The sequence below is a fragment of the Danio rerio genome, chromosome 22 (genome assembly GCF_049306965.1).
Source record: "Danio rerio strain Tuebingen ecotype United States chromosome 22, GRCz12tu, whole genome shotgun sequence".
NCBI lineage: Eukaryota > Metazoa > Chordata > Actinopteri > Cypriniformes > Danionidae > Danio > Danio rerio.
The window spans coordinates 13,398,554-13,424,060 of NC_133197.1; the positions used below are offsets into that span (position 1 = coordinate 13,398,554).

The following is a 25,507-nucleotide window of genomic DNA, read 5'->3' on the forward strand; positions in this document are numbered from 1 at the left end:
ATTCTGGATATCAATGAGCATCAGGGCTCCAGTGACAAGGTTAATTCATACAATTACACGTGACATTCCTGTATTTACCTGGTTCATGAGAGAAAAACTTATCGAAATCTCAAGGTGATGGCTTCAATAGCCTATTCTGGAATCAAACTTTTTTTTATTTTTAACTTTTCCCCTCAAGCAAGTACACTGCTATTATCGGACAAATGTGGACAGAACAATGCAATCAATCACACAGACACCTGCCGCAACAAGCTTTGGGACAGAGCTCAGGGCTGCAGGCCTATTTTACCACACAACCCGTCTGAAAGTTAGGTTTACAGTCCACTCTTCCAAGTCCAACACCTGGTGAAGTTTCATTCAAAAACTCAAATGTAGCCAGGTATTTAAGTTTTCGTATGTGTATCTCCGTTTGTTCATTAAAAAACATAAGTACTCACCCGTATGTCCTTTAAAATCTTGAAAAATTTATATTCCAGAAAATGTATGTCGACTATCCACAAGTTAAATAATAAAAAGTCTTCTTTTTATTTTGACTTGAAAACAATTTCCCGCACATTTCGTCAGCCATGGCTCATTCCTTTCAGCTGTGCAGCCCATGAACGCATGCGGGTAATTATTAATTTAACTAGTTTTAAGGACATACCAAGCGGTCTTAGCGTGTTTTGATTCTATTGTTATTCGGATATATCATTCAACTCGTGCGTTAAATCCTGTTGCTCTTTTCAAACCTTTTGAATTGAACTGATTCAGCATGAATGATTCATACTTACGCACTGACTCATCAGGAGGAGCGGTCAAATCAAGTGTGCCGCAAGCCTACGTTTGAGTGAAGGTTTCGGCCGTTAGATCGCCCCCTGGGGGCTGGCTGCAGTACAAGTCATAAAGCCCGCCTCCTCCGTGTTAATGAAGGAGACTTGAGCCCAAATAAAAAAAAAATATTACACTTGCAATAAAATGTCCCGAAAGATAGTTCTGGTCGATTAAGGCACTGGTTATTGTGCTGAAATAGGTGCAGATCTTCATTTTTGTAAACAGTTTGTTTTTAGCAGTAATTTAATGCTGGGCGTGTCATCGTGATTGACAGCTGTGATTGACAGTCTCTCAAAGCGCGGCGTCTGAGCTTCGGCAGGAGACTGAAGTAGACTGAAATATTATTATTCGATTTCTGTGTTATTTTACCATGACAAAATGAGTTCAGCAGTAAACTATAGTTTCTGACATACATGATCCTGGTGGAACACTGTTTATTCGCTAAGTTCAGGGCTTTTTTCGGGCTTTATTAGTTTGCTGATACACGCCTAACCAACCAGATAGCAAAACACAGTTCCGGCTAGATTCTCGCCTGCCGGAGACTTATCTCTTAGAGCTCAGACTGACTAATGTTACCTCTGCTGGACCTACTCCGGATGCCTGGACTCACTGGCCGATTCCAGTCTGAGTCAATCGAGCCAGATGCTGCGGCCGAGCGAGCCGGCGCTGCCGCATGCGAGCCGGAATCAGCCCGTGACGCCGCGAGTAAGTTATGCGCTGTGGCCCGGAGCTGGCGCGATTGAATATATAAAACCCTCATATTTGTTAACGTTATTACATCCATTTGTGTTGATATGACAGCAAACGCATGCTGAGAAGTTCGGGGGGCGTAGTTGATTTTGCATAAAGCGTTTGATTGGAAGCTCGACTCCGCTCATTTTCGCGGCTCCTCCTCTGGCTCCATCAGACAATCCTTCTGCGCATGTCTGGCTCCAATTTCAGCAGTCTTTTGCGACAGTTTGTGCCCGTCAAGCAGGCGTTTTGCCCTCAAGGCGTTCAATGGGAAAAAGGGCTGTCGCGTCGTCCATATTTTTTACAGTCATTGGGTCAAATGGTTAGTTTGAATCATTTGGCGATTCACTTTTAATGATTCGGACAGCTCACTCAATGTACTCATGCATGCACTGAATTGGCTGCAGGAATACTAATAAAATAATATGTCCAAACCATTTAAAATCATCCTAACTGCCTATTTTCAGTCTTCCATATATAATTAAAAGTTTTATTTTAAGAATTTATTAAATCACTGACTGAATCACCTTGACTTCACCCTTGACTGTGTGGATACTTATTGCCAATGCTTATAAAACCACAATTGTAAATGCTTCCTTTCATCCATTTACCCCCTTATGACTTCTAAACTTGAAAGGAACTCGAAATCACACAAAGTTGTGTCATTTGTGTTATTTTAGGCCTACCATGATTATGTCCCAGTTAGCAAAGAATTCTGGCCCAGATTTGACAAAAAGCTAGCACAGGAGGCATTCATGCAGCAATGGCATACAGCAAGTGGGCCAACATGGCCCAGGTTTGGCAGAGGTGGCAACGTCTTTAAGGCGGCACACAATATTAGGACCAAATGTAAAATGTAGTATTTGGCCCAGATGTTGATAACTGGATTGTGGGTCATGTAAGTTTGGCCTATCTTGACCCCCATTTAAAATACATTTATTTATTTTTTTTTTCAAATAAAGAAAAAGCACTCTACCAATTAGATCGCTTTGAGAAAAAAGCGCAATGCTTTTAGTTTATCAATTCCATTGCAGTTGTGATGCACCAACATATCTGGCCCAGTCACACTTGATCCAGTCATTTACTCTAATTCACTGCGTCATGTGGGCCAAGCAAAAGCTGATTGTGTGGGCCAGAGCAGAGCCATTGAAATTTTGCTATGTGGGTTATTTCAACATTGTGGTTTTTACTTGTATTATCATATTCAGGATGTTTTTGATCAGATATTTAATTGGATCAATTGGATCCAAAATAAACGTTTTTGACATAAGTGTGCATGTTGTGCATATTTATGTATTCATATACATGCATGTATGTATGAAGAGTTGGAAATTAGCATTTTTTTTCTCAGACTCCTGTGTTTATGATGAGTTGTTTCATTTTAAAGACCTTTAAAAGAGTGTATTCTTTGCCATAAACTTGAGGTTACTGAACCAACAGACAGGAGCCTGATGAAAAAAATGCTCATTTTTTGAAAGAAAATTTTAAATGGCTTTAGAGTTTGTTTTTTTTTTGCTCTTTGTATGTATTTCAGAAAATATTTATTTATAATTAGGGGCCCTAAGGTTCTAAAATGCACCTTTACTACTTAATTCTTTTTAAACAATTTTTTTAAGATGAATTCACAGCTATTTCATTTTTAAAACTAAATCTTTTTGACGGCTCAACTGGTCCATGATTGAAGGTGGGTGATACATTTGCGCAGATAAAAAAAAAAAATTACATTGAAATTAACATTTTTAGACCCTCAACGAACAAAACATTCATTCATTTTCTTTTCAGCTTTGTCCCTTTATTATTCTGGTTGCCACAGTGAAATGAACCGCCAACGTATCCAGCAGATGTTTTTACACAGCGGTGCCCTTCAAGCTGCAATTCATCACTGGGAAACATTCACACACTCTCATTCACACACACACACACACACACTACGGACAATTTAGCTTACCCAATTCACCTATACCACATGTCTTTGGAATTGTGGGGGAAACCGGAGCACCCGGAGGAAACCCACGCGAACACGGGAAGAACACTGAGCCAACTGACCCAGCAGAGGCTCGAACCAGTGACCTTCTTGCTGTGAGGCTACACCACTACCTACTGTGCCACCGCGTGGCCCTAGGAGTAGATGCATATAAAATTTAGTCTCAGAATGTAAGAAGATGACGGAAGAATAATAAGTTTATGCAGTAAAACAGTATGTTGGTTTTTTCAAGCCACCATAATTAAATGAACTTTTATTATTATATTTTTCATGGCTTTATGTTTATTTTACATTTAATCAACTTAACAGTAAAAATTCCAGGCTATGAAGAGCAATGAATTACAATATATTCTGCACATCTTCTAATTTTACCTCAGTCTTATTTATAGCAGTATCTGCAGCCAGTAGCCATGTCCTCGTTGGCTGCTGATCTGGATTCAGCCACTCAGGGCCGGTATAAACGTGTTGATTTGTGTGCTCCTATCCGTCCACGTCCGCGGCCCACATTGATTTCATATGAACTTCACCTTTAAGGGCTACCATTTTGTGACAAGGTCCATTTTCTCTTTTACCATTTACTGGATGACGGTTTCACATGTAGAAAATATATTGAGCCTTATTTTATTGATATTGAGCGGATGCACCGTGGAAAGTGACCTTCCTGCGTAATGGCTTGAAAATGGATCGTCTTGCGATGGGCCACACTAGTGCGATTTACATTCAGTGGTTTAAATGCTGTTTGTTTACTTATTTATTTATTTGAATACAGGTTTTTACATAAAAAGATCTAACATACCGTATCTAGTGATGTAGCTCCTTTGCGAAATGATATAAAATTTCACTGCCTGGTGCTGAAGGAAAGAAATAGTTCAGGTTTACAAGATGCACACACGATCTGTGCTCAGAATTAAAATGAGTTCCTGCTTACTGAATACTGTGTAATATATACAGTACTGTGAAAACCATCTAGTATTGTTGAATATTAAAGCAATAGCTCATCCAAAAATGTACATTGTGTCATCGTTTACTCACCCTCTACACTAAAAAATGATGTTTGTTGTTTGTTTAAACTACTTATTTAAAATTAGCTGAAACAACACAATTATTAAGTTTTTAGGGGGACAACTTAATTGTTTTAATTTTAATCCACTTAAATAAAAAAAAAAATAAAAAAACAATTAATGACATTATTTATTCATTACGCTATTCCTATATGCCAGGGGTGTCCAAACTCGGTCCTAGAGGGCTGCGGCCTCATGTACGAAGACTTGCGTGGAAATCATACTAAAACATTGCGTACGCACAAAACTGTAAATGTGCGTACGCAGAAAAAAATTCAGATGTATGAAACACTGCGTACGCCGAATCTCACGCATATTCTTTTGTACATCCGAAGGAAGATGAAACTGAGCGCAACATGCACGAGCACAAAACCCCTCCCTGCCTCCTCCCCCGTATGAATATGCTAATGACTATAATTTGGCAAAACCCAAAGAAAAAGCAATGGCAAAAGCAAGCCAAAAGAGAACCTTTGAACAGAATGTAAATTGGAGGTGCTGCTTTCGGAGTTAGACGGTGTTATTTGCAAGTTTGTTCTCTGGAATTAACAACAAAAGAAACAAATATAGTGGGAGAGTTTAGCTGATGCGGTTAACACAGTTGGGTCTGAACATCGCACCGAGTGAATTAAAAAAGAAATAGTGTGGTTTATAGGTGAAAAATGTTGCAGCACCCTTAACAGTCTCAGTGGCGCAGCTCGTAAGACGCAGGACAACATGTTTTGACACGTTCGAGCATGAACTCGGTTCGAATCCAGCGTCTAATGAACTCTTTCTTCTTTTTCCCCCGCTACATATCAGATTTTGCCAACTATTTATCACGAGAAAGACAAGTAGGAATCATTAATAAGTTTGTGCATCATATTTTATTTGCACATTTATTGAATGGAAATGTTTCTGATTCACGCATGCGAATTCATCTTCAGATAGTGTCTTTATAGCAATGTGTGTGCAGTAGATCGCTCAGATTACATTGGGAAACAGGCGACCGCTGCAAATTGTGCTTTAATGTTTGGCTGGTCAAATATATGGTATGGAAACCTTATATACCTGCTAGATGAACCCGTCTCATACAGCTGCCATTGCAAGGCTCAGACACTTTGTAGAGAGGAATTTAACACAACTGCCTCTAGGAGTCGCCAATGGAAATAAAACACACACGCACAAAAAATGTGCGTACGCCAGCCATAAAGCTGCCATGAAGCTGCGCACATTCCCACATTCAGTTCATTGTTATTAAATCCAAACGTGAGCAATTCTGAGCACGAAACCTGGCGTACGCAAAGTTTTTGTGCGTACGCAGCGTTGATACATGAGGCCCCTGGTGTCCTGCAAAGTTTAGTTCCGACCCTAATCAGACAAACCTGGACTAGATAATCAAGGTTTTCCAGAAACATCCTTGTAGGTGTGTTGAGACAAGTTGGAACTAAAATCTGCAGGACACCGGCCATTCAGGACTGAGTTTGGACACCCATGCTATATGCTACACACTCACCGGCCACTTTATGAGGTAAACCTGTCCAACTGCTCATTAACGCACAATTTTAATCAGCCATGAAAAAAGTGTTGCATGTAGAACTGTTGCAAACAACTTATTTGTGTTTAATTTAAACAAACAAATTTAATGTAATAATGTTCAATATAATTTGTTTTTTAAATTCAGCCCAAATAAATTGTTTACAACCACTTAACGTAAAAAAAAAATTGAGTAAATCCAAGGAATCATCTTTAAATATTTTTTTTTTCAGTGCACATGGCAGCAACTACGTGCATTTAGGCATGTCGACAAGGACAAGACAATCTGCTGCCGTTCAAACCGAGCCTCAGAATGGGGAAGAAAATTTATTTTAGTGACTTCGAACGTGGCATGTTTGTTGATGAAAGACGGGCTGGTCTGAGTGTTTCAGAAACTGCTGATCTACTGGGATTTTCATGCGCAACCATCTCTAGGGTTTACAGAGAATGATCCGAAAAAGAGAAAATATCCAGTGAGCGGCAGATCTGTGAGCACAAATGCTTTGTAATGCCAGAGGACAGAGGAGAAGGGCCAGACTGGTTCGTGTTGACAGAAAGGCAACAGTAACTCAAATAACCACTCGTTACAACAGAGGTACGTAGAGGAGTATCTCTGAATGTGCAACACGTCCAACCTTGAGGCAGCTACAGCAGCAGAAGACCACACTGGGTGCCTCTCCTGTCAGCTAAGAACAGGAAACTGAGCCTACAATTGACACAGGCTCAGCAAAGTCTTGATTTCTGCTGCAACATTCAAATGATAGGGTCAGAATTTGGCGTCAACAACATGAAAGCATAGATCCATTCTGCCTTGCATCAATGGTTCAGGCTGGTAAGGGTGATGGTGTGGTGTGAGCGATATTTTCTTGGCGCACTTTGGGCCCATAAGTACTTATTGAGCATCATGTCAACACTACGGCCTACCTGAGTATTGTTGCTGACCATGTCCATAACTATATGAACAGAGTGCCCATCATTTGATGGCTTCTTCCAGCAGGATAACGCAAGATGTGATAAAGCATGAATCATCTCAGACTGGTTTCTTGAACATAACAATGAGGTCACTGTACTCAAATGGCCTCCACAGTCACCAGAGCTCAATGCAAATGAGCCCCTTTGGGATATAGTGGAATGGGAGATTCGCACTCTGGATGTCCAGCAGACAAATCTGTAACAACTGGTGATGCTAGCATGTCAATATGGACCAAAATCTCTGAGGAATATTTCCAGGACCTTGTTGAATCTATCCCATGAAGCTTTTAGACAGTTCTAAAGGCAAAAGGGGGTTCAACCCGGTACTAGTAAGGTGTACCTTATAAAGTGACTGGTATATTGTTATTTATGCTTAAGTTCGCCACTCTCACTTGCAGAGCTGTTAAAAAAACCTTTATTCCCCAGTTTTGTAAAAGGGAGAGGGGCTAATCTGTGCAAATTATGTCACACATTGAACAACAATGCATTTTTTAGGCTCTTGTGAGTATGTTTAGTATTTTCACTTTTATGGAAAATAATTAGTTCATTTCATTCTCTTTAAATTAAAGTAACTGAACATAAAGACAGAATGTAAGGAAAAATACAAATTTTATATATTAGAAGAAGAAAATTTCCAACGGCATTTAGAGGTTTTTGCATCTGAACGCTTCAAATATAAAATGTAATATACATGAATTATTATTTGATGTTTTTAATTTAATTCTGTTTGGTGTAAATGTCTCAACATTTGCAGAGCTGATCAATTTCAAACAGAAAAGAAAATTATGGATGATATTACATCATTCATCACATACTGTAGCAAAAGGAAGGTCGGAAGCATTGCATTGTGGGATATATTCCCACACAGTTTGTTATGTGGTTGTATATTGCACATTTTGTCAAATAGGATATATTATGCATGCAGAAGATTTGCATACTGAAGAAATAATAGTATGGTAATATGCTATTGAGGACATAGTTATGGAAAAATGTTTGTGTGGCTGTTGGAATTTCGGAATGCAACCTCACCGAACACTGAATACCATGCAGTATAATATATATAGCATTTAAAAATTCATATGGCATTGTTGGATGTGGGATGGTCTGGTCTTGTATTGTATATTTAATTCAGTTTTGTGTTTTTTAAATCGAATTTTTGTCAAGTGAAATTCTCCAAACATTTGATAAAGTATTGTTTAAAGCTGAATTTTGTAGAAATCAGCATTCTCTGTATACAAGCATTCTTTATACCGAAGATATAGTAAAGGTAGTGTGCTATTCTGAACATATTGCAAAATCAAATGTGTGTGTGAGTGTGTGTGTGTGAGTAGGCAATCAGGGTGCGAAGATTCAAATAGATGGATCCCATAAAATTCCCCATTCACCACATCCTCCCTGTTCTCCGTTGAAACCCTGGGCTCCTTCCATTTTGTTTTTTTTTATATATATATTTTTTTACAGTGCTGCAGCATTTGCTGATTGATGAGTGCGTGCAATTGGACTCATCCATCATGGCTTGGCCAGGTTAGGTATCTTTCTCTCACTCACCCCCCTTTTTTCTTCATTCTCTCTCCTGCTTACAGCCAACCGTCTTGATTGAACCTCGGAAGAAGCGGATGTCAAACTTTCCGCCTCTTGTCTGTTCGCCTGCTACATCTCGGCATCAAGACCTGCAACTCAAAAAAAATTAAATCGGTGAACTTAGAGCAAGGCAACATCCTTGCTTTCATCATGTTTTCAATCTAGCACTGAGAATTAGTAATATGCCATGCTATCGTATTCTGTGTGCTTGTGGGAGTAATGCGGCGAGTCATTGGAGCTCATTAATAAAACACAAGCAGAACAAATTTATCTATAAATCCTCTATAAAACCGTTCTCACATAAATCGTCGCATTACATAATAATTGGTTTTTAGGAATGATCCATGCAGAAATTTATTCCTCTCGTGTTTCTTCGATGAGGCCCGACGCAAGATATGAAAGTTGCTGCCGTGCTCAGCTTTGATTTATTAATGCCACTGTTAATAATTCACATTATTCAGAGATACAGTGGATGTTTAGATGCACAAAGGGATAAAAATATCGCATAATGATTTACTATTTTTAAACTCTGTGCTGTATAGAGAGTTTTGGCGCAGTCACATTCACTCCTGCAGTCTGCGGAGATGATACGATCTCTATTTTTCCCTGGCTTATCATTATTTCCTGCTCTTATTGTGTAAGGTTCATCAATACATATTTGTAAATATTCTACATATCAACAACTCAATGGACAGAACCAAACCTGGCCCTACATTGTTTCCCCCAGAAAATCTGTTTAACTTTGAGGTAAATCCCAATAATGTTTATCTTACACTATTCATTCATTTTCTTGTCGGCTTAGTCCCTTTATTAATCCGGCGTCGCCACAGCGGAATGAACCGTCAACTTATCCAGCAAGTTTTTACGCAGTGGATGTCCTTCCAGCCGCAACCCATCACTGGGAAACATTCACACACACACTCATACACTACGGACAATTTAGCCTACCGAATTCACCTGTACCGCATGTCTTTGGACTGAGGGGGAAACGAGAGCACCCGGAGGAAACCCACACGAAGGCAGGGAGAACATGCAAACTCCACACAGAAACGCCAACTTTATCTAACACTATTTTCATTAAAATAAATAAATAAATATGGTATAAAATGAGAATCTGGATATACCTAGGCATATCTGAATAATACATGTTGGGTACATGGAAGAGACAAAGTGAGACTTAAACACCATTTCTTCCTAGTTCTAAATGTAAAGCTGCGATCATACTGCACTTTTCTCCCTATAGACTTCCATTCATATGCATGTGAACGCAAGCTTGTGCGACAAGTTTCGCAGTTTACTGGGTTGCAAAGTTCAAGTTTGGTGAACTCTGACCTGATTGTATTGATTGTATCAGATCAAAACATGACCTCTCTGGACAGAAATGTAGAATATAGACCAATCGATCACTTTTTTAAAGTCTAATCATCTTGTTTAATCCCACAACTTTTTGCAGCACCTTACAACAGAATTTCACAAGCTCTACTGTGAATGCAGCTTGAAAAAAGTGAAAAACAGGCCAGTTGAACCAAAAAGCCAACTGTTAAATTGTACATTGAAATAACAGATTAAATTATTTCTCGGTCTCCCAAATACTTATTTGGACTGCCCAATGAATTCAAATCATGCCTTTGTTCCTATCCACATTGGAAAGAAAAATGATAAAGTACATATAAGAGACTTATACGTTGATATCAAATTTGGCTCATTTGGTCAGCTAAAGTCAAAATATGATCTTCGATCCTCTGAGTTTTTTTTAGATATTTACAAATAAGGGATTTTACTAGAATACCTTTTTCTGGTTTTGAAAATATAACCATACACAAGAGATTGAAAATATAACAAAACACAACCCAATAGAAAAGGATACTGTCTTTTTCTAATTATTTATTATTAGATAAGGTTACTTCAAACACAAAATTAGGAAAGAGTGGGAGAAGGAGCTTAATACAGAGAGATCAGATGAGTCATGGGAAGATTATCTTTCCGAGAATCATGATTGTTCAATCAACGCAAGACACAGACTGGTTCAAGTTATCCACAAACTTCATTAATCAAAAGTAAAATTACATAAGAATTTCCCAAATGTATCCTTATTGTGTACAAATGTGAAAAAATGTTTGGATTGCATTTCCTAACTCCTAATGTTGATAGTTAACTCACTCATTGCATTTTTTTCAACACATCCCATAATCTTTTAAATATCAGCCTTTACCAAATGTTTGATTTGTTTGTTTATGGTAAAAGTACCGGAATTAATACATATATGAATATGAATATGAAGTGTAAGACCAATTTATCTAAAAAATTAAATAAAGCATTTTTAAATACTAAATTATTGTTTTTTTTTAAGTATGCCATAAAATATGTAACACGTTTTCTTTTTTTTCTTTCTTTTACAATAAAACCAAAATCAATGTAGTAGTGCAACAGGATTATGTCGGTTTGATTTTTCATTTTGTAAACCAACAATGCAGTGTGTTTCTAAGCCATTATTTAAAATAGTCATTCCTTAAATACTTTAACAGTCATTTTTTAAAACAGTAAAGACATGGTCAACCGTTTGGTAGAGCGGCAGTCAAAGGGTTAATGATCTCGCACACCACCACCTCTGAAAGAAAGTGTAATTATCTGCAAGGACAATATAAGACAGACTAGGTCATCGGTTAAAGGTGATTGTTCAGTTAAACTCAAGAGAGCTGTTATTGAACAATCAGGTTTTTTAGTCAGAGCAATGGAAACATGGAATAAAATATATCAGAGTACTACTTTTAATAATTTTGAAACTGTCCTTAAAGTTAGTCTTAAAGAAAATCAAATATGCAACCACTGATTTGATTTGACTTTTTTGACTAGCATGAATTGTATGTATTGTACAGTAAGTGTATATTGTATTATATATATAATATATATATATTTTATATATATGAGCAATATCACACGAGTAGCAGTGCAATATGGCTGTATATCGGCACTGGTGGGAGGCGTGCGTTAGTGCCTTAGTGCCCCCACCAGTGCCAATATACAGCCATATCGCACTGCTACGAGTGCCCAGACAGCACACATACGTTGGGCCGACGTCGTGCCGATTTTCAAAATTCCATCGGTGCGATGTCGCTCAGGGAGCGTTTGCTAATTGGCAAAATGTCGCCGCGACGTCGGCAAATGATCGGAAACGCTGTCCGGCCGATGTTAGGACGACGCAACCGGAAATACCGGCCGCGCCGCGGAGGCGCTATTCTCAGGCGTTTTGCTCATACTTATGGACCACTAGCTGCAGCAGCTGCTTATTTATAATAAACACGACACACCACTCTCAATAACAGTTGAAGATTTATTAATATTTTCACAAACATACAAATAGATTAACATACTTTTATCACACATAACCACCACGTTTAAAACAAAACCAACAAGTTGTACTATAACCATGGCTAAGCTACTGTGCAATAAAGATTTTAAATACAAAGTTCATTGCAGCATTTATATTAAGACCATAGGAATATTTACAAGTACTTCAAAAGATGTACACTAAGGGTGACTATAGTTTACTATAGTAAAAACACAAATAACGTGTGTAAGCACATGTTATAATGCTTATAATTTCTTAAATAGTGTTAAAGAAAATGCATATTTCCAAGACTATAATTTTAAAATACAAGATAATTCCAGTCATGTGTTCAGTATCCAAAAGACTTTCTTCAGGGAGTTACAATAATAAAAGAGAACACAAACACAAAATAAATACCAAGCAAACAATATTTACAGTAGTAAATAAAATCATACAAATTAAAATAATTGTCTGATAAAATCTTATTAAAGTCTGTAGTACAATTTTTTTTATAAATGGCATTCAACAATTTGAAATCTCCTATGAACTAATAACACATCAATATTATAAAATAACAATACTTTCTCAGAGATAACCAGTTTTTTTAAGCAAACTAATGCACGACACAAAACAGATTTTGTCATTCTATATATATATATATATATATATATATATATATATATATATATATATATATATATATATATTGTATATAAAAATATTTCCGTTAAACAGAAATTAAGGGATTATATATATATATATATATATATATATATATATATATATATATATATATATATATATATATATATATATATAAATATATATATATATATATATATATATATATAAAAATATATATATATATATATATATATATATATATATATATATATATATATATATATATATATATATATATATATATATATATATAATCCCTTAATTTCTGTTTAACGGAAATATTTTTTAACACATTTCTAATCACAATAGTTTTAATAACTCATTTCTAATAACTGAGTAAATAATATTTGACTAGATATTCTTCAAGACACTTCTATACAGCTTAAAGTGACATTTAGAGGCTTAACTAGGCAGGTTAGGGTAATTAGGCAAGTTATTGTATATCGATGGTTTGTTCTGTAGACAGTCGAAAAAAATTGCTTAAAGAGGCTGATAATATTGACCTTAAAATGTTTTTTTTTTTTAATTCAAAACTAAAATATAAATAAAAGAAATAAGACTTTCTCCAGAAGAAAACATAACATTTTCTTGCTCTGACCTATATATATATATATATATATATATATATATATATATATATATATATATATATATATATATATATATAACTGGTTGTAAATTGTGTACAATGTTCCAAGAAAACCGATAAAATTAAAAGAAACAACCTGTCATTTAGTTTTGTTTTATCTTGTGGAATTTTGCTTACACATAAAAGGGGATATATAGGTGGAATAAAAAGTGTGTCGCCATCCTCTAAATTGTTCTTGTATGTTGTCTTCATCTTTAGTCTTCACAAGTGAGGCTGGCCCAAACCGGGACTGCAGTAGCCAAATCTAATCCTTGTAGTGGGAACCCTTAAATAAAGCAAGAAACCAAAAGGAGAAAGATTAGCATTGCAGCAGTTCATATTACCACAAATAAATATTATTTGTTTCATGACATATAACTGGAGTATGTGTTATGCAAGTGCCTAGCTAAAATGTGTCATTTAATTTAAACTTAAAGAGTGTGTCTGAGCACTAATTTTCAGAAAAGCCATTTGAAAGTTAAATTCCTTGTGAAATCATAATGAATGTTTTTTTTTTTTGGTTTTTAGTATCATTGTGTTAGTATAAATGTGTATCTAAATATATGTCTAATCTTCAGATACCACATTACATTATTATTATATTTAAAAAAACAGCTTGAGGAGAGAATCAGTACATTGGAATACTATTTTTTTCAGAAGGATCATGTGACACTATTAATTATATACATTGTATTAAATTCACAGTATTACTGCTTGACTGTATTAATTAAATAAAGCTGACACTATCAGAAGAGAATTTACCATACCAACCTAAAAGCTATGAAACAGTAGTGTATGTTTAAGATGTTACTTACTAGTCCTATTGTACTTTGGAGAGGTTGTCTGACAGGAGGATCCCTTCAACTCCGGAGAATTCTCAGCAGACCATCAGCGTACACCAATCTAAGAATAAAATGAGCAATTTGTTAAAAAACAAAAAAATATATATTTTATATTTCCAGGTTCATAGGAAAGAAGAAAGCTAAAGCAGATTTAAAATGTAGAAATTGACAATTGACAATTTAATGGCACAACATACCCCAAACTAAGCATGCTCAAATGGTTAATTTACATAAATGACAACTACTGCTCATTATACCAATATTAACTGTTAAGGATTCATTCATTCATTTTCTTTTGGGCTTAGTCCCTTTATTAATCTGGGGTCACCACAGCAGAATGAAAGGCCAACTTATCCAGCATATGTTTTACGCAGCGGATGCCCTTCCAGCTGCAACCAATACACACTCATTCACACACACTTATACACTATGGTCAATTTTAGCATACCCAATTCACCTATGTCTTTGGACTTGGGGAAAACCGGAGCACCCGGAGGAAACCCACGCCAACACGGGGAGAGAATGCAAACTTAACACAGAAACGCCAACTGACCCAGCCGAAGCTCGAAGCAGCGACCTTCTTGCTGTGAGGCAAACGTGCTACCCTCTGCGCCACCGTGCTGCCCTGTTAAGGAATCAGATTAATATAAATGAATTGACATGTTTATTTAGTGTCTGACACATTAAATATTGCATTTTTAAATATTGTTTCATTTTAAGATTTATTTCAGAATTAACTATAGAACCTGGATATATCGTCACATTTTCATGCACAGCAGCATTTCCAAGAACATAGAAAAACAGAATATAGGACAACTGAAAAAAAATAAAATAAAAAAAGACTGAATGCTTTAAGTAACTGGCTAGGAATGAGCAGGTATAAGATTCTGAGGGTATAATCTTAGATAAAAATATCACAGTTTCACAGTATTGTGATTACTGCTCTGAAATGTGTTTTTTTTTATCTCTGTGTAAAAAACAGCTACTTTTTCCCCATTGAACACAATATGTTTTATTTTAAGAAACATTTAAAATATTTTGTAACAGTAAACGTGCCAGGCTAAATAATAATTTAATAAAATAGTACTATCTTCATTAGACTCTTCATTAAAACACTGAGTTCTTGTGAAGGCATAATAAGCTATTTGTTTTTCAGATGTTTGCTGAATCGTGAGCTGACCAGTAGCTTTTGATGTGGAGGGTCTTTTGCTGCTGTAAATAATGTTGGACTATTTTTTTAAGTCTTTGATAACGTGCTAAAAACCATATACAATGCATCTGGAAAGTATTGATAGCGCTTTACTTTTTCCACATTTTTAATGTTTCAGTCTTATTGCAAAATGTATTAAATTCATTAATTTCCTCAAAATTCTACACACAATCCCCATAATGTGTGTTGACCCGATTTTAGTTAATCATTTACAAGTCAATATTGCCTATACGGATTGTAATTTAAAAAAAAATTAACATGTAAAATTGCAGTGTTAATTGCAATGCCATCAAACATTTTAGACGCACCAGTGCAAAAAGCTAGTCTAGAGCACTTGGAATGCTGGTGTAGTTCTAGTTAAATTCAGTTCAGTTAAAACTGTATATGCAGCCGGTCTCAAGTATAGGATTTAGTATTTAACTAATCTTAGAAACTAAACATTTACGAGTCTGTATTAGCCAGCTCATGTACTACAATGTAACATACTGTATATTGCCACCTTGATACTTAAGCTTTCTTTAAAATATTTTGTGTTCAACCGATTAATTAATTCTTTCATTTAATTTTTTCAATGCAATAGTATAGCTTACACTGGTGTATTTGTATGGACCCCCCAAAATAGCGGAGGCCACTTTCTGGCCAACCAAGTATAAACTTCTAGCCTAGCCACTGTGAACTACCTGTCTGTCCTGCTCCAGAACTCTTTGTCGGCTGCTTGTATGTCTGGATAGTCTTTTAACACTGACAAATACAGCCTCTGCACATGCTCACAACCAGGAGAACAGAATGACCTGAAAAATATAACCAACTGAAATCAGTTGAAATGTATTTGGTCTTGTGATGATGACACAAAAATAAATTATTTTTCACAAAGGATGTGCTGTTACCTATGAAACGGTCTATAATGAATGATCTTTTGATCCTGTTTCCTTGATGTCATTCACTCAGAGATGGTTTGGACATTTGATTGTATCTAAACTGTAATGAATTTAAGTTACAAAAACATTGATAGCAGGACCATTGATCTTGTAACTCATACAAATTGTTAAGTATTGAACAAGTCTGCAACCAAACTAGTCAAGTTAATAATACTAATCTCAACCTAACTATGATTAGTTGTCTTGTTTCTGCTGCCCAGACGGTCTCTCCACCTGCTGATAAAAAAGGAAAAAGTATGGTATTTTTACAACAATGAAACTGCAAACAACTTAACTATAAGGGGGTAAGCAGTGAGCATCTTTTATTATAAGCAATTTACTGAATACTTTGTCACTGGTATTACCTAAAAACCAAACGTCCCAAGTCTGGCTCATAGCTGTCGTGTCCACACATCTGCCCAGTAGCTTGTGGTAATACTGAAGACACTGATCAGCTGGTCCAACTGAGTTTGGAGTTGAACTGCAATCAGGCATCCAATACTGCAAAGAAAGAGAAACTCACTTTGGGTTAACAAATAATGTAATCCCATCCACGCATTTCAAGTAATTGTGCAGTTAATTCTCTTATTGAATTTTCTGAGAGCTTATGAATATATTTTGTCTTCCCAAAATAGCATGTACTGAAACACAATATATTATATAAATATAATTTAATAAGAGCGTGACGTGGTGGCACAATAGGTAGTGCTGTCGCCTTACAGCAAGGATGCTGACTCGAGCCTCGGCTGGATCAGCTGGCATTTCTGTGTGGAGTTTGCAAATTCTCCCTGCGTTTGCGTGGGTTTTCTCTGGGTGCTCCGGTTTTGCCTACAAGTCCAAAGACATGGGGTACAGGTGAATTGGGTAGGCTAAATTGTCTGTAGTGTATGAGTGAGAATAAACGTATATGGTTGTTTCCCAGTGATGGGTTGCAGCTGTAAGGGCATCCACTGCGTAAAACATATGCTGGATAAGTTGACAGTTCATTCCGTTGTGGTTACCCCAGATTAAAAAAGGGACTAAGCAGAAAAGAAAATGAATGAATAAATTTAATAGGAGTTAAACTGATTTGTTAACATGTCTGTCAGGAGCTGATCTACCTTATAATTAATTTTTTGCTTAATTTTTTTTAAAAGGGAAATCAATACCCACACATATACATATATATACACACATATATATATATAAAATGTATATAAAAATATAATATATATAAAAAATGGTTCCAGTAGTAACGCTCCTTAAAGTTAAACTACATATTCACATTCCTCATCTGTCTACTGTTACATTATACTAATTACTGTTACATACAGTGGCCGAGAGTGCGAAAGAGAGTAATAAAACACAGACAAAGAAGACAGCTTTGTCACTTTTTCTATGCTATTTGTGAGATTGTGTATGTTGTCAAACTGATGAAAATGTTTTCTCAATTTACTTAAACATTTTTATAACTTATAGCCGTTGTTAAATTTAAAAGTATTTTAAACATGGATGGACATCTAAATGCATATAGGGCACATCTCAAAACATTATTAAATTTTTCCAGATAAATCAATTTTGAATTAAAACGTATATTAATCTCTAGACTTGCATCTCCCTGATCTTTTTAAAAGAACGGCCCCTCGTTTGCTCATCACTGTTTGACAAGTGTCTGGCAGTCCGTCAAAAATATACTTACATAAAAAGATGTTCATCAGCTACACGGCACTTAGGTTAAACTTTGACCTCCTTTTCAGTTGATGTGGAAAACAAAACCAAAAGAAAGACAAAACAAATCGACATATCATGCCTGTACAAATCAAAAATTATTCATTTAGGGCTTAAATTGACTTGTTTGAGGATGAGTTAAGGTGTAAGGGATGGGTGAACAGTGTAAATATACATGTAATTCATAGCTATGATGTAAAGCTGAATTTTCAGCATCATTACTCAAGTCTTCAGTGTCACTTGATCTTTCAGAAATCTTTTTTAAAGATGTTGATTTAGTGCTTGAGGTTGAACTAATATAATGGTGATTATCAAATGGTGCTGATTTGCTGCTCAAGAAACATTTCTGATTGCTATCAATGCTAAAAACAGATGTGATGACAAATAATTTAGTGTAAACTTTTTTCTAAGATTTAATAAATCAATTAATCATAAAAAAATTAAACAAAATGAAAATAACAAATATTACTTCATTAGCAGCAAATCTGCATATTTATTAAGTTCTGAAGAATCATGTGATGTGAAATTTAACACCACTCACATGTTTTAATGTCAAAACTTTCTTAAAATAACTGCAATAAAGACAAGTAACAGATGCATAATATATAGACATGTAACATTTGCATAATGATGTGCAATGGAAATTCATATGAATTAATCCTCTGCTTAAAGTTACCTGTCTTTTCTGCATCTCTGTGATCAGCTCCCTTCAGAAATTTAGGAATCTTGTGTTATGTTTTCTGTAGCAGGGGGTTATTCTCTCACTCCTGAAACCACAGAACACTTTTTTACTTAACATTTGTTTAAGATAACGTTACTATGAAATATCAAAACACGATTGAACTTTTGATTCACGGTCCTTTACAGTACAATGCGTATTAGACTAACGTTACATATGGAGTGCATTAAATAAAACATTGACAAAACCTCTCATCTACACATAAAGAATAAATAAAAGCCTAAACTTTAACAAACAAGTTTAACAAGAGCTAACATTAAGTAAGTTAACGTAATATTAACCCGACGCTAACGTTACCAGTGCTAATATGCTAACGGACTTTTACGAAGACTTACCACTCTTATATAACATAATATTCAACTGAATATTCATCAATTGCCAATAATAAAAGTGTGAGGAACAGTTTTATGTAGTATTTGCTTTGTTTTAGGGACTAAACTTACCTGAAAACTGTCAAAACGGCAGCTTGAGAGAAGTCGTGTTGTGTCTTTCAGGTGGTGTCGTGTCGTGTTGTAGCTTCGTTTCCCATAGCAACATCCCCTCCGCTCCAGTGTTGGAATGAGACGCGCGCGCGCACATCAAAGTCATGCAGTATTACATTTATAAACATGATCACTGTATAAACTATTTAAATAATAACCTTGTATTTTATATATTGAATTTAAAATGTATTTAGTAGTTTTATATACGCTATTATCTTTAAGACGAGCTTTATAGCCTACTAATCTGTTACAAAACAAACACTTATTTGTGCATCAGATTCACTGTCAAAAATAAATAACCAACAAATATAAATGCAAGTATATATAAAACAAAGATGTCACTCTGTAAAAAGGTGTTTATTTTAATTAAACAGCCGAACATGCAGAACATACTTGATTTTTACACTGGGAAAAATGTATTAGAAAAAGCCACAATAAAAAAAAGCAAACAGCAGTTAACACCAGAAAAAAACAACGTTTTCATTATTTAAGCATAACAACAAAACTTTTTATATTTTAATTAATTGAAATCATGTGTTGTAGGCATTTTGGTCAGTTTTACTGCATTAATGTAGACTATTTAAAGCTGGACCGACCGACGCAGTTCACATGATGCATGTCGCGTTTGTCTAATTTATTATGCACGCAAAAACTTACTTGTAAACCAAATATGTTGCCGGATTCCTTCATGGGCATGAGAGATAAAGTGCTTATGAAGTGCTTCGTCGGCCTCTGGTCGTTAACCGATGCAGAGCCGACGTTTGTTGAGCTGGAACAATAGAACACACGACCGAACGATCATGCGTATGTTTGGCCGACCATATACCGATGTTAGAATTAAAGGGGCCGACGTGTTGACCTTCGGCCGACGTCGGCCCAACGTATGTGTGCTGTCTGGGTGTGATATTGCGTTTATACAACAGTTTGACGGCATAATTGTGTATATAAAAACAAAATCAAACATGGAGAGTCTCAAAAACCCTTTTGTATGAGGAACTACTTTCTTCCGGATTCAAATCATAATCTGACAGTTAAACAGTTGAGTGTGCATCTTTTAAACTTTAGATCTGTTGTGTCTGCTTTTTGCTGGCTGTATGTGGGTATAATACACAAAGGGTAAAGAGGCTGTATGGGTGCTGATATTGCAGAATATCACACGGCTGTCAGCCAATCAGATTTGAGAAACAGACAGAGCATATATATATATATATATATATATATATATATATATATATATATATATATATATATATATATATATATATATATATATATATAACTTTTATTTTGAAAAGACAGGAAGAGTATGGCTGTTTCTCAATTCCAAGAACGCAGAGAATGGACTTGCGTTCTTGTGGAGAGTGGTCTTGCCAGGTGTCCTCGGAAGAACGAACTCAGGAGACCACGAGAACAGAGAACGCGTCCTGTGAGAAATGAGATGCTGCGTTCTTCCTGATGATCACGTGACCTTCACACGTTTTTAACAGTAAATTATTTAAACATTACAGCATTCATACAAAGATGTATTGTTTTTCCCCTTTTCAATTCATATATACCATGCATAAATACTTTACAAATATATGTTGCACAATATAAATAAAACAGATTGTAATACGAATTTCAGCAAACACTCTTAATGTGTTTATTCCTTTATTAAGATGCCCATGGTAATGTTTATATTCACTGTTTCATTTAGGGAAGCTCTTGAGGTAAATAAGTGATATCTTTATACTTTAATAATAATTCTAAATAAAATGCTGCACTTCCCACCTCCAGTCGCAATGACTTCTGGAACTTCTAAAGCGAGAGCGGTGCTCAAGTCTGCATCGTTGCGTCCACGATATCAAGAACACATTCGGGAAGTTTCACGTGTCCTCCGTACATGCGGTCTTAAGTATTGGAACTGAACTTTGGCAGCTGATGATGACGTTACAAGAGAACACGAGGATGCAAGACCGCTGAAGAACGCATATTAAACAGCCGAAGTGAGCTTTCAGTGAACTGTAGTAAACCCTCTTAGCTGTTTACACCTCGCTAGAAAGCAAAATGTGAGATATAAGAAGCAAAGCACCCTGAATAGTCATATATTTCTTGTGATAGTTTAATGTATATATTGTGGAATTTGTTGAGAAATATTGTAAGGAGGCAACAAATACTGCAGGCATAGACTGAATATAAATATAAGTAGCATTTGGAGTGTTAGAACAGATCGCTATACAAAAATGGTCCAAACCATGCTTTTCATTCTAGGGGCAACACCTCTGGTTATAAATGAGCATGTAAAACCAATACTAGGGATTTTTACGTACTATGTAAATGTCAGTGAACAATTTAACATATTGAATTAATGCACTTAAGTCTATGGTACTTTTATATTCTGGATTTTTCGTCAAACAAAGCTTCATATGGTTTCCAAAGTATATGAACCTCTTTTGTGATACCTTCATAGTGTTTCTGGTGCTTCACATACAGTATAAAGGATTATTTATTTATCCTTTTTATTTATCGAACCATTCTTTTAATGTGAACAGGATTTATTTCTGCAGGTGGTAATGGAATACTGGCAACAGAATTGGTAAAGACATGTCTATCCCAGTGTGCAGTACCTGTCAAATGTGTAAACATTATTTAAAAGCTTGGCAGTATGATACATCACTCTTTTCCTGCATTAAACAGATACTGTCCATCAAACCATGGTGCATGTGGTAACCACATGACCCTCTACATCAACCTAAAGCAGCAGGAAGACAAGGGTGTGATATATATACGAGAGGTCGGGGATGGAGAACACTGCCATAATAAAGATGCTTGAAAACTGGATAGAGGAACACTGGAAAACAGAGCCGGTTCTATACCTCAAGGGCCCAAAACAAAGATTTGTGAGAGGGCCACTGTCACCCCAAACGCCAAAATCATTTTCACAAAAATGACAAAATCAATTTATGCTATGTTAAATCAGCCCAATCATACAAGGAAACATAACTATTATACATGCCAAAAAAAAAAAAAAAAAAAGAAATTTCATTTGTATGAAAACCTAACATTTTTAAAGTACGACATGCCTGTAAACACCAGCCCCTAAACCCAACCATTCAATTTAATTCAATTCAGCTTTATTTGTATAGCGCTTTTACAATGTAGATTGTGTCAAAGCAGCTTCACATAAATGGTCATAGTAACTGGAACAGTGTAGTTCAGTTTTTAGTGTTTAAGTTCAGTTCAGTTTAGCTCAGTTCAGTGTGATTTAATCATTACTGAGAGTTCAAATACTGAAGAGCAAATTCATCGATGCGTAGCTCTTCCAATCCTGAACCATGCGAGCCAGTGGTGACAGCGGAGAGGGAAAAAAAACTTCACCTGATGGGAGTGAAGAAAAAATCATCATTGAGGGATCATTGAGGGATGAGCAAACACTATTGAAATGTATGAATGGGATAATACAAATTAGGGATGCAACAATACAGTTAGCCCACGGTTAAATACATACCTCGATTTTTTTAACACGTTTTTTTTTTTTTTTCATGGCTTGCCACGTTTTTTTGTTGTTGTTATTCTATAAGCAATAGGAACAGTAAGAGGTTAAGGAGAAAAAAATAGAAAGAATTTATTGCAATACTCATTTTGTTTTACTTAAAAGCCAAGAAAAGTACACTAGTTCCTAGTGTATTGTATAAAAAAAATTAACACTGATATCTCACAGCTGCTGGTATCTCATTTACAAACTGGGGAACACATAAATTCCTACATTATGAAAATAAACCTACATGTGAAGTTGGAAGATAAATTGACCATTTCAAATAAACATTTTTGTACTTAAGTAAACATAAATAAACCATCCTAATTATCTCGATGCTGAAACAAATGCGATACTGTAGTGTGTAATGCAGATCGAGTGCTTTTATAAGATGACAAAAGCCCACATCTCCAATCACTGAAAACTGCTGCAAATCTTTAGCAATAAACACCTGCACTGCCTTTGTTATATTTATGTGTCTATTACCAGTTGGGTATGTTTGTTTGAAAGATTCAGCGACATGTTGTTTTTTGGAGGACTTTATTACCTTCTCTGCTATCCTGCCTTCAGACAGTGATATTGCTGGGTGATGGTGCAGCTGATGTGCAGTCATGGTTAGTTACGTTAATATAATTGATAGTTTTAACATATTTTAGTGTATATTAACTAATTTTACTAATATACACCTTTATACATTACTAATATACACCTTTATACATATATAATATACACCTTAAACTAATATACACCTTTGGTATAATCCTTAGAATGTCCATGATTTTTACATTTAAATTTGCATGTTTAGAAAGCTCCCAGGGAACAATGTATCTTCATTTTGTCAGTCACGTAACAGTTAATGATTCAACTGATTTGGAGGTTAGAAAGCTAATTCAATTTAATGACTTCACAATGTTTTCATAATTGTTCGAAGCCAAAATAGAAACAAAATATTGAAAGGAAAATCTGTTCCATGTCTCAATATTCAGTATATCAACTTTGGTGTGATACTACAACTTGCATATTGTGTACATTTATTGTTTAAAGTGAACCATTAAATCAACTTAAAGCGACAGTTCACCCAAAACTAAAAATTCTGTCTCGTTTACTTGTTCCAAACCTGTTGTCTCTCTTTCTTCTAAAGGACACAAAATAAGATGTTCTGAAAACCTTTAACCCTTGACTTTTAAAGTATCTGTTTTTCCTACAATGGAAGTCAGTGGTTTTGGGTTTTTAACTTTCTTTAAAATATCTTCTTTGGTGTTTATCAGAAGAAAGAGTTGAGTAAATACTGAGTAAATGTTAATTTTTGGGTGAATTATGCCTTTAGAAATGTATTTCAGTGCAATTAATAAAGTATCAACTTAATTTATTACAGACAACACTTACCTTAGTCAGTGTAGGAAGGATCTGCTCTGCTTGGATATAAAGATGACCCAACTCCGCCTGCATGCCTGACATTATCAAGCTAACGGAATTATGGGATATATGGGCCAGACAGCGTAAAAAAACTCAGCCTGGTTTTCTCTTTTCCTATCACCTGCTGCTGTCTCAGGGGGAAAGAGGTGCTGGTTTTTACCCCCGCGTGATGAATGACCATCGCTCTCAATTTCTGCCCGCGCATCACCTCTCAGTCACTTGGCGTCAGACCATCACGCGGCGGGCAACGGCGACACCTGGGGCGGCGATAGACGGAGAGGTGTGAGCCGAGAGGAGGATACCTGGTCAATAAATTAATCTGTCACTTTATTCTCCTCATTTCTCCTTTCCAGTTTTACGCCTTCGGGGACGAGCCGGATGAATACATAACGGGCGAAAAGGGCCAGCGAGTGCGATCGGAGATTGACAGCACGGAGGAGACCAACGATACCCTAGAGATCCCCACAGATGACACGTGTCCGTTTCAGGTTTCGAGGTCAAAAACAAAAGGGGATTCTGTAGATTTGCATATAATTCAAATGTCAACATGCTAATCTTTGAGCTAGCTATGAGGTTGTGCTTAATGCGATTTAACCCACATCTTTGGTTCTGGAATAATGTGTGGTTGACTTTAGGGGCCTGAACTAATTCTATCAACCTGTGCGCACGGATACAAGGAGTACTATCAGGGTGTGAAGCCATGTGTCACTGTTCCTGAGTCACTCTGTAGCAAACAAAAAAAATGAAGTATTAGCAAAAAAAAAATAATCATAATAATAACCTTTATTGTCATTTCGAAACCTCAGTTCAACAAACGTTGATTAATTGTTAAAATATTTATTGAAATGTTAATGTCCAAGCCTGAAAATAGATTTTAAAAATAAAAACTGCTTTTCGTTCTTGGAGTTTACATCTTGCTTCTAGAATCAAGAAGCATTTTCTAGACAAGTAAAAAATATTGTTTTGTTTTCTGAATTAATAAATTAATATTAAGTGATTATTTACATAATTCAACCCAGGCTCATTGTGGATACGTACCACTGTATACATTTCTTTAAAGCGCGAAATATGTCCCAGGAGCTACGTTTTTTTTTTTTTTTTTTTTTACAGTTTTTGTTTTTGCAAATCCAATAGAGGCCGCTGTGTACACTTTTTGAGATCTCAAATATCTCCCATTGAGTGCCATTTGTGCTTACTCTTCTCACATTAATCCCTACAATAATCCCTGGACAATCTGATGGGAAAAGTCGTCAGTGGAAAAGTCGTTCATATAGAGGTAAGTGATCAGCTGGTAGCGCAAAAAGGAACAGAACCCATTGGCAGCATACCGCCCAATAGCATTCGTTTTAAAGAGAAAATGCAGCCATACGTAGTACCTCTGGCTAATT

General features: G+C 35.8%; 1 protein-coding gene and 1 long non-coding RNA gene across 13 annotated transcripts; both read right to left on the reverse strand.

The window, feature by feature from the left end:
- Nucleotides 1-3,312: 3,312 nt before the first annotated feature.
- LOC141380195 (uncharacterized) lies at nucleotides 3,313-20,022 on the reverse strand. The gene is made up of 3 exons (XR_012397828.1): nucleotides 19,847-20,022; nucleotides 8,620-8,741; nucleotides 3,313-4,377 (listed from the first exon to the last, which is right to left on the reverse strand). It is a non-coding gene; the product is annotated as an uncharacterized lncRNA (long non-coding RNA).
- LOC101885981 (uncharacterized) lies at nucleotides 13,376-19,234 on the reverse strand. Of its 12 annotated transcripts, none has more exons than XM_073937437.1 (11): nucleotides 19,151-19,234; nucleotides 18,645-18,735; nucleotides 17,940-17,989; nucleotides 16,982-17,089; nucleotides 16,627-16,762; nucleotides 16,452-16,495; nucleotides 16,232-16,322; nucleotides 16,025-16,135; nucleotides 14,688-14,759; nucleotides 14,108-14,195; nucleotides 13,376-13,578 (listed from the first exon to the last, which is right to left on the reverse strand). In XM_073937437.1, the coding sequence occupies exons 4-7, from the start codon at nucleotides 17,021-17,023 to the stop codon at nucleotides 16,281-16,283; spliced, it is 264 nt and encodes an 87-aa protein (XP_073793538.1). In that variant the 5' UTR covers nucleotides 17,024-17,089; nucleotides 17,940-17,989; nucleotides 18,645-18,735; nucleotides 19,151-19,234; the 3' UTR covers nucleotides 13,376-13,578; nucleotides 14,108-14,195; nucleotides 14,688-14,759; nucleotides 16,025-16,135; nucleotides 16,232-16,280. The 12 variants fall into 12 exon arrangements, with proteins under 12 accessions (XP_073793538.1, XP_073793537.1, XP_073793534.1 ...); XM_073937436.1 differs by having other exon boundaries at nucleotides 16,025-16,152; XM_073937433.1 differs by having other exon boundaries at nucleotides 16,452-16,498.
- Nucleotides 20,023-25,507: the final 5,485 nt, after the last annotated feature.